General features: G+C 44.7%; 1 protein-coding gene across 1 annotated transcript; it reads left to right on the plus strand.

The window, feature by feature from the left end:
* The first annotated feature begins 810 nt into the window (after positions 1–810).
* LOC120991838 (mesotocin-neurophysin MT) lies at positions 811–5,866 on the plus strand. Its single transcript, XM_040420591.1, has 3 exons — positions 811–933; positions 3,927–4,131; positions 5,817–5,866. Exons 1-3 carry the CDS (start codon positions 811–813, stop codon positions 5,864–5,866), a joined length of 378 nt encoding a protein of 125 aa, XP_040276525.1.
* Positions 5,867–9,690: the final 3,824 nt, after the last annotated feature.

The following is a 9,690-nucleotide window of genomic DNA, read 5'->3' on the forward strand; positions in this document are numbered from 1 at the left end:
AGTTATATCAAACAATCCTGTTTTGCCAATAAACAAGTTAGACTACAAAGAACAGTCCTCTTATTTGGAAGACAGGAATGGTTTATGCTGAATGTCAGATTGCACACTGTGTGAAAGTTTATGGAGACAGAACAATTTCCTATCTATCTCATATCTATTATCTATCTATCTATCTATCTATCTATCTATCTATCTATTATCTATCTATCTATCTATTATCTATTATCTATCTATCTATCTATCTATCTATCTATCTATCTATCTATCTATCAGATTCCACACATCCTCTTCCCACTGCACACACTACATCTGATTCATTCGCTCTCACTTTGCTACATTCTATACAATATTATATTTTGCAAGGAATTTATTTCACTTTCTAATGTGGAATATTTCTTTAATGTTCTATATTCGGAACAAGTGAGACTGAGCAGAGGGACAAAGCTTAAGAAGGTTGTGACCACTGATAAAGGAGAAGCCACCCCACGCTGACCCTGAGGATGGGATAATTGAAAGGAATGTCTTACTCCTCTCTGCATTATTTCTTAACACGTTCTAGAAATCTTCTTACAAAATTATATGTTCTTTAGTGACCTCACATCTTTAACCTTGGGTTAATAATTGAGGAATTTGGTGCCATAATCAATGTGTTCTGCTGACAATAGTATTCGTGACATTGCTGGAGGACGGGGGTGGGTGGGCGGAGATGTATCCATTAGGGAATATATATATACAGCATAGTGCTTGTCCAGGTGCAGAAGAACTCCAAGGAACACTCATCTTCGCAGACCAGCTGGAGTCATGACCGCCATGTCTTACACTGCACTTGCCGTGACCTTTTTTGGCTGGTTAGCCTTGTCTTCAGCTTGTTATATACAAAACTGCCCCATAGGAGGAAAGAGATCGGTGATAGACTTCATGGACGTAAGAAAGGTAAGAGCTCATGGTCATCTCTCACTCATGGTCTACTGATCTTCAGTGATGTCCACGAAGAGGAAACACTCCAAAGAATCACTAGATGCTTCTTGAGCCTTTAGGAAGACAGCCTGACTCTGAGCTGAAACTTTGTGGTGAACCCATGGAGACCTGTAGAGATTTCTTGGAGTGTTATTTCTTCTTTCTGATAAGGTGGACCTTCGATGAGATATGAGCTTGGATCCCTGACGAGGGTTCCATCCTCGATGATCCCATATACTGTGTGTAGGACAGCTACAAAGAGTGTCTCAAGCTCGGGGAGACAATGTACAGCTATTTTTTGAAATTATTTTAATTTTGACGGTGTAATGCTTAATTTCACCTGCGGTGGCACTATAGAGCAATCAAACACGAGCTGTCAGGTTCTCCCATACATTGTAGCTGAATGCGGGAGATCCCAGCAAGGAAAAAACCCTGTGATCAGCTTATCATCAGGGCACCCTTTTATTCAAAACTGGGCAGGCAGTTTTTTATTATTGCATTTTACTCATTTTGGGCTGAAAAAAAAACATTTTTGTTGGTCTTTTTTTTTTTTCCAGCAGTTTTTGTGATACATGGGGTTAGTAATCAGTGAAGCCTTATCTCTGATCTACTGACCTCTTAAACACTCATTTAAGCCGCATTCTTATCAGTTTGATAAGCGTTTATCTATGAGTGTTTATGAGGTCAGAAGATCAGAGAAAAGTTTTCGAATGAGCCTTCAGCTGACGGAACTCAGGAGCAGCAGCCTGCAAAAGACTGATTATTAACCCTATGTATCACAAAAACTGCAAAAAAAAAAAAGTTTTGGGCCCAAATTTCTTTGCAGATTTATTTTATAATTTATAGCTCCATTTTTCCTAATTCAGAGTTCCAAATCCCCTGCAAAGACATAGATATACAATGAAACATGCTGGCCTCCTGCAGCCACCACATTTGGTCAGTTATTTCCATCATTTTTTTGTGAGCCAAAACCAGTAGTGAAGCCTACTCAGAGATAAGGTGTAATGGAAAGATCTGCTCTTGTTCTGTATTTTTAACCCAAACCTGGTTTTGGCTCACAGTAAATGATGGAAATAACTGATCAAATAACTGAAGTGTGAACTGGGCCTTACACATTAGGCTCCCTCTGGTGGTGGCTGCAGGTAGTGACCTTGTTATATTTTGAAGCTATATTGTCTATTCAGTGGGTTTGGAGCTTTGTATGAGAAACCGTAAAGCTGAGCTGAGTTTGTTATTTGGCAAGATTAATGGTGATATATGTGGCCTTTCATGGGATCGCGAGAAAACCTACTGAGATAAAAGGTATATTACAAACCCAGCTCTGCTACATCTTCCAAAGAAGTGATGTTAGTATACGATGCGTATGCTGCCCATCTATGTACACCATATAGAAGTATATACTACTATACAGTAATTACGGTTATAGAACCTTATCTTAATGTCAATTGTTTAGAAGATGTAGTAGAGCTGAATTTGTCATCGATCTGTATCTTTTGTGTTCCATTTAGATAACCTCTTTTTGCCACTCTACATTGACGTACTCAGCACTGCTACATCCATACATCCATCACTCAGTAAAATATTAACACACACAAAAGAACTATTTATATGACCCAATCAGCACTGCTACATCTGAATTAGTATGTGCAAACTGTAAAACATTCTAATTTAGAGAGCTATTATGACGTAGAATAATTATAAAAAGCGCACACTCAACTCTGCAGCATCTACTTCCTACTTTAGCACAGGGCACCAGCAAGTAATATAAATGAATAATTAAGCACTGCTACATCTGCAATACTCCGTTAGGCAGCTGTTACTACATCATTAAACAGTATCAATAGGAAAAAAAATAGAATAATGTAAATGACAAACTCAGCTTTGCTACATCTGTATTGGTCATCTTGTGTAAAAAATGACCACATTATTATGGAATTACCACAAAGCAAAAATAGAATGATGCAAATGACAAACTCAGAATCGCTACACCTGCATGACTCCATTATATGATTTGGAAGCTGCCACAGCACAGAATAGACATTTAGATTACAAATTCAGCTCTGCAACATCTGCACTATAAGTTATTGCATATCTTACTATATTCATATTTTATGGAGCTATGAAAATGCGCACAATAATTACATAGCGTGTTCAGCTCTGCTACATCTGCCCTAGCAAATTGAAGTAATACTTGATGCATTTCGGGTTGGCACAAATAGGTAATGCAAATGGCAATCTTGGCACTGCTACATCTATCATAGGGCACAAGCGAGTCATTTAAATCACATACTGTATGCACTAGTAAGCTGCTGTTACATGCCCAAAATAATAAAGTAATTCAGCTCTGCTACATCTGAGCTAGGAAGTTGGTGTAAAACCCACTACATGACTAGGGAGTTCATTTTGACCTTTGTTATGGGCACTCCATGTCTTCTATGTGTGACACTAGGCACAAGGCAGGGCTGACAAATTCAGCTCTGCTACATCTGCACAAGTTGGTTCCTTAAACGTGTAGACCCAGCTTAATTATCAAGCTTGTAGCAGACATACAATAGGATTTCATGGGAACAACACAGCTGTGAAGGAGGAAATCGGAATACCCCTTTAAGAGACTGACAATGCTGGGTGCACAACTGAGGTTTTGCTATACTGTATCGGTGTATCAGCTATTATAGAACCACAACACCCAGCATGTATGAATGGAAAGTCAGAAATGGTGTTTTATACTCTTTGTGTCCAGCAGGGGGCATACCACGACCACTGAAAACAGTTCTTTTAGACATTTTACAGCGTGAAGTTGTCACATTGTAAACCTTCTGTCTGTTTGGGGTCCTTTGACTGGCTATCCTTCTAATAAGCCATACTGAGTTTTTCCAAGAACAGCGCCACTTTTGTCCTCAGGCTATGCCTGGTATTGCACGGTCATGTGCTTTTTGCTCAGGTGTTAAGACGTCTTCTCTACTTTTCAGTGTATCCCCTGTGGACCAAGGAACAAAGGTCACTGCTTTGGGCCCAACATCTGCTGTGGAGAGGAGCTGGGTTGTTACTTTGGCACCACGGAGACTCTGAGATGTCAAGAAGAAAATTTCCTCCCTTCACCGTGTGAATCTGGAAGGAAACCATGTGGGAATAATGGAGGGAACTGCGCCGCCTCCGGCATCTGCTGCAACCATGGTGAGGACCTACACGGTGGGACGGAACTCCGATATCCCTCTTCCCTCAAATCACTGAGATATAAGGAGCTGTTTAAAGGGGTCCTCACACTATTTAGGACTCTGCGAGGACCACAGCAAACAGCTCCTTATATCTCATCTTCCAGGACCCCTGTGATTATGACATTGAGGCAGTTAGGCTCATAATAAGGGATGAGATGAGGGTCGCTCGGTATAGGCAGCAGCCTAGGGGCGCAATTTACAACAACCAATCAGTGCTCCCTTATGTGCATCCAGAAACATTCATAGAGGCAATTAAATAACTTCATCCATAAATGCTACTTTGGATTAGGCTTAAAGGGGTTATAAAACCCCAAAAATGCCCCCCCCCCCAAATGCCCGGGCCCCTCACACAGACTGTACTTATCCAGCTCCCTGAGTCCCTCTCTATCCCTGCACGGCCACACGTCGCATGGATCAGCAGGGCAAGTACAGTCTGTGTGAGGGGCCCGGGCATTTGGGGGGGGGGGGGGAGCATTATTGGGGGTTGGATAACCCCTTTAAGCTAAAGGGGTTGTAGGTTTTCAAACCAGCCCCTGGATCTGAATACTTTTGTAATTGCTTGTAATAAAAAAAATTGTATAGCCACTGAGTTATTCAATGAAATCTTTCTGTATAGCGCCACCTGCTGTTTGCTCTTTTTCTAATATCTCAGTCCACATTGAGGTGGACGCACATGCTCAGATCTGTCCTACAACTGCCAACAGCTGTAGCAGAAAGGACACGCCCCCCCCCCAAATTCCCCTCCCCTTGAGCAGCCAGCTTGGGAGAACCCCCTTCACTTCGAGTAACCACTCTGCCAGTGCTGCACAGGAGTCCAGGAAGCTGAGATACGGGGAGCTGTTTGTTGGGAGTCCTCACACAAGGGAACAAATTTGAAGAAAAATCCCCAGTGACCACAGCACATCTCCAAGCCACAAAGACAGCTCACATAACTTTACAATGTGACAGTCTTACAAACAGCTCCTTATAGCTCAGCTTCCTGAATCCATGTGAGTGGAACATGTATTTTCTGGTCTTCATTGGCCATAAGACATCCCACAGTGCTTTGATGATTGGTCTCAGTGGGTCCTTCAGACCATCAGGAGAACTTGTGTGGAAGAACTGAAGCAATACCCCCCCCCCCCCCCACCCCCCAGGCCTCTACAGAGGAGCCCACAGGGAGGCCTACCACCTGGCGAGGCCTAGTCTTTCTATCATCACTATAAACTAAACTGTAGTCAACCAACACACGAGAGAGCCGGGAAATCAAGGGCATGAAATGAATAGGAGTGAGCTGCAATACCAGGCTCAGCCACTATCATCCACATGGCGCTGTGACTGAAAACCATGTATAAATGAGGTCCTTCATTCTGAGTCGATCACAGATTGGTATGTTCAATATTAACGTTCTGGAAAACTCTATTATCTAGACCACCACTGCTTTGGGGCTCGCAAGGACTTCTCTTTAGTCTTCAGATCTTCTCCCCTGAGAATGTTATCATTGATAGATATGTACAAGTCCAAGGCAGGGGAGAATGTTGAGGCTCATAAAGGATTGCCTGCAGTGATACATTGTAACAAACCTTCAGCTGTGTGTTAATATCTTATTATTATTATTGTGTGTGGACTGGAGGCTATGATTGTTTCATGTTTTATCTCCTGTAGAGAGCTGCACGATGGACCCGGCCTGCGAACAGGACTCTGTATTTTCCTAGGCCCTAGACCTTCTCCAAGGCAGAACCACCACACGAAGCGGGACCACCGCTGTGTATAGATGTACTGTACAGTGAATAAAGACCTCAAACATGGCCGCGCTTATGTCTCTGCTCTTCTTAACACAACCGTCATCAATCCCACACTGAGGTATTCCTCTGGAGTCCAGAGTGGAGTCCGGGAAGCTGAGATACGAAGAGCTGTATGCTAGGATTCAAATAGTGGCCTTGATGTGTCTTCCATGTCATAGGGGCATCTAAAGAAGTTCTACAGCATGAGAAGCCCCCCGAGAAGCCCCCTAAATCTTAGCTTCAGGGCCATCTGTGGGTGTGCCATATGAACAGAGGAGTATGGAGTTAGTTGGCGAGCTGTCCTACCTGTCCCGGTGCTGCCTCTGACATGGAGGACATACAGTGGTCGCTGCTGAATTGCAGGACAAGAGGCTAAAATTTCAGTCCTGCAGGTAGGTGTGGTATAGCGGTATTATATGGGCACTGTACGGCACATTTGTAACACTAGCATTCACAGTTAAAACTAGGGCTACACAGTGACAGAACTTCACCCATGATGTGTGTCTATGGGAAAGAAGTCTTTGACAGGTGTGCCCTGAATCCAGCAATCACGGGGAGCGGAATTAAAAATATGGAAGTGCAAAAAAAAGAAAAAGAACTGGATGGCGCATCCACATGCTATGCTTTAATCTCATAACTGCTACTCAGCAGGAACCAGCGCTACTTGGCGCATGTGTACCGCCTCCTATGCTACATGCTAACTGAGGCATCAGTGTACATTTTGATCAAAAGGCATAAGTCCATTCACCACGCCAAGGTTACCTCTATGAGTGGGACCTACTCTAAATTTGGCGCGGCACTGCGCGGTGACCACCAACACCACAGCGCCGACCCAGCAGGCGGCGGGACCCAGCAGCAAAACAGCACCACTTCTGCTTGACAATGCCAAACCTAGCACTGGGCCCCCCCAACTCACCCGGACAGCACCACAATGACAATGGGCACGTGCATGGTGTGGTGCTGCGCGGGGGCCATTGTCGTTGTGGTGCTGTCCGGGTGGGTTGGGGGGGCCCAGTGCTAGGTTTGGCATTGTCAAGCAGCAACCTGTCTGACTATCCTCCATCCAATGATCATTTCTAAAGAGGTTTTCCAGAATGGTCAATCCTTAGTATAGGGCCTAGGCCATCAGTATCAGATCAGTGGGGGTCTGACTCATGGGAAACCTACTGACCAGTTCACTAAAGGGTCCGTTAGATCAGATTGGTCGGGGTCCGACTTACGGGAAACCCACTGATCAGTTGCCTGAAGGTATCGTTGGGTCAGATCTGTGGGTGTATGACTCACAGAAAACCCACTAACCATTTGACTGAAGGGTCCGTTGGGTCAGATCTGTGGGGGTATGACTCATGGGAAACCCACTGGCCAGTTGACTTAAGGGTCCCCGTTGGGTCAGATCGGTGGGGGTCTTAGGGGAAACCCACTGACCAGTTGACTGAAAGGGGCCTTTGGGTCAGATCGGTAGGGGTCTGACTCATGCGAAACCCATTGACCAGTTGACTGAAGGGGCCATTGGGTCTGACCAGTGGGGGTCTTACTCACAGGAAACCCTCTGACCAGTTGACTGAAGGGGCTGTTGGGTGAGATCGGTGGGGGTCTGACTCACGGGAAACCTACTGACCAGTTGAATGAAGGTGCCGTTTGGGTCACATCATGGGGGTCCATCTCATAGGAAACCCATTGACCAGTTGGCTGAAGGGTCTGTTAGGTCAGATCTGTCGGGGTCCGAATCATGGGAAACCCACTGACCAGTTGACTGAAGGGGCCATTGGATCAGATCGGTGGGGATCTGACTCACAGGAAAACCACTGACCAGTTGACTGAAGGGTCCATTGGGTTATATCAGTGGGGGTCTGACTCACTGGAAACCCACTGATGAGTTGAAAGGGCTGTTGGGTCAGATCGTGGGGGTCTGACTTCCGGGAAACCCACTGACCAGTTGACTGTAGGTGCCGTTTGTCAGATCAGTGGGGATCTGACTCACAGGAAACCCACTAACCAGTTGACTGAAGGGTCCATTGGGTGAGATCGGTGGGGTCTGACTTACGGGAAACTGACTGACCAGTTGACTGAAGGGTCCGTTGGGTCAGATCGGTGGGGTCTGACTCACAGGAAATTTACTGACCAGTTGACTGAAGGGTCCATTGGGTGAGATCGGTGGGGTCTGACTTACGGGAAACTGACTGACCAGTTGACTGAAGGGTCCGTTGGGTCAGATCGGTGGGGTCTGACTCACAGGAAATTTACTGACCAGTTGACTGAAGGGGCCATTTCATTCTGACGAAAGCCACGTCCTCTTCATTGCTTACTCGCCATTCATTTAGTAGTGGCTGTTTCTGGTATTGCAGCTCTATTCACCTGCAATACCAGGCACCGCCACAACAAAATGTTCGGCACTGTGCCCCATAAAAAGTAAAGTGAGCAAATGCCTATCCTAAGGGTAATATATGAATATAAAGTATGGGTAACACCGCAGGGTAAAAAAAAAAAAAAAAAAAAAAAAAAAAAAAGTAATAAATAGATAAAAAGTGATTTTGTGATAGAGAATACAATTTGCCTTGTCACACAAATATTTCAGTATTGTGACAACTGGATTTCATGTCTGGTTACAAAACTCATGGCACACCCCTGCTTACATCTGTGAATACAAGGCAGAAAGAAGTCTCATATAAGATGTTAAATGGTGCTCTGCTGCCCTCTTGTGGTAATAAGGTGAACTTCTTGACGACCACCTATAACATGTAGCACAGCAGTTGTTCTTGGGGTCCTGTTTCTCAGTCAGAGATGTTTTCAGTCTGTTGATCTGCGGGCCTTTCTGTCGATCTGTGGAATACGATGATCAGCCCTACTTACCAGTGATGTAAGAAATAATAATTGGCCGCAACAATATCAATAAATAGATTTACAAAGCATGTGTGAGCAGTATCAACCCTTTAAACTAGGCCTGTGTCTGATAGTGTTTATTCTGCTGATTAAAATGATACCTATCCTGTGAAAAACGTTTGGGGCGTTCCCGAGAAAAAAGACATTTACTCTTTGTACACATGAGGGCTTCAGTATGCCCGGGGGCGTGGCCAACACTGGAAATCTGAGGCGCACAGGGAGTCTAGAGACCGCCCCTTGGGGAACTGAACCCCCAACGTGCATAGAGAATGAAAGGCTTTTATCTTGGGAAAGCCACAACCGATTTTCACAAAGCAGATATAATTGTAATCAGCAGCATCAACCCCACAAGGCAAAATACCTGGTTTAATGGGGTTAATCTTGCTAAGAGATGGCCTTTAAGCTTTTTGCTACCATTTTTGTCTTCATCTGGTAAAAAAAAATGATACACTGCACAGACAAAGGTTTCTGCCCCCAAAATCATCTCATCTGAACTTGGTTGAGAGATACCTCTCAACCATCACTTTGTGTCCTGAGACAATTTCACCGTTGGGGTCTGACTGGGACAAGCTGCCCCCAATCTGCTGACACAAGGTTGAGAATGTGCAAGCCACCATATGCTGGACCATTATGTAGGGGCTGGATGTACATCAGGTATAAAGAAGGAGGCACATACTTTATGACTGCAGCAGAGACATTGGAGCCAGACAGCGAGGAGGGCCTAGTGGTAGCAGTAGTGATCGGGCAGAGTCCTGCTAAATCACCGACGCACATCCTCTCCATCCTCCGCCCTGCACTGACACAGAGGAAGAAGTGAAAGCTGAATGGACTGGACACATCAAGTTCAGGCTCCACTAAGAGATATGGAGCATGCT

This window comes from Bufo bufo, chromosome 2 (genome assembly GCF_905171765.1).
Source record: "Bufo bufo chromosome 2, aBufBuf1.1, whole genome shotgun sequence".
Classification (NCBI taxonomy): domain Eukaryota; kingdom Metazoa; phylum Chordata; class Amphibia; order Anura; family Bufonidae; genus Bufo; species Bufo bufo.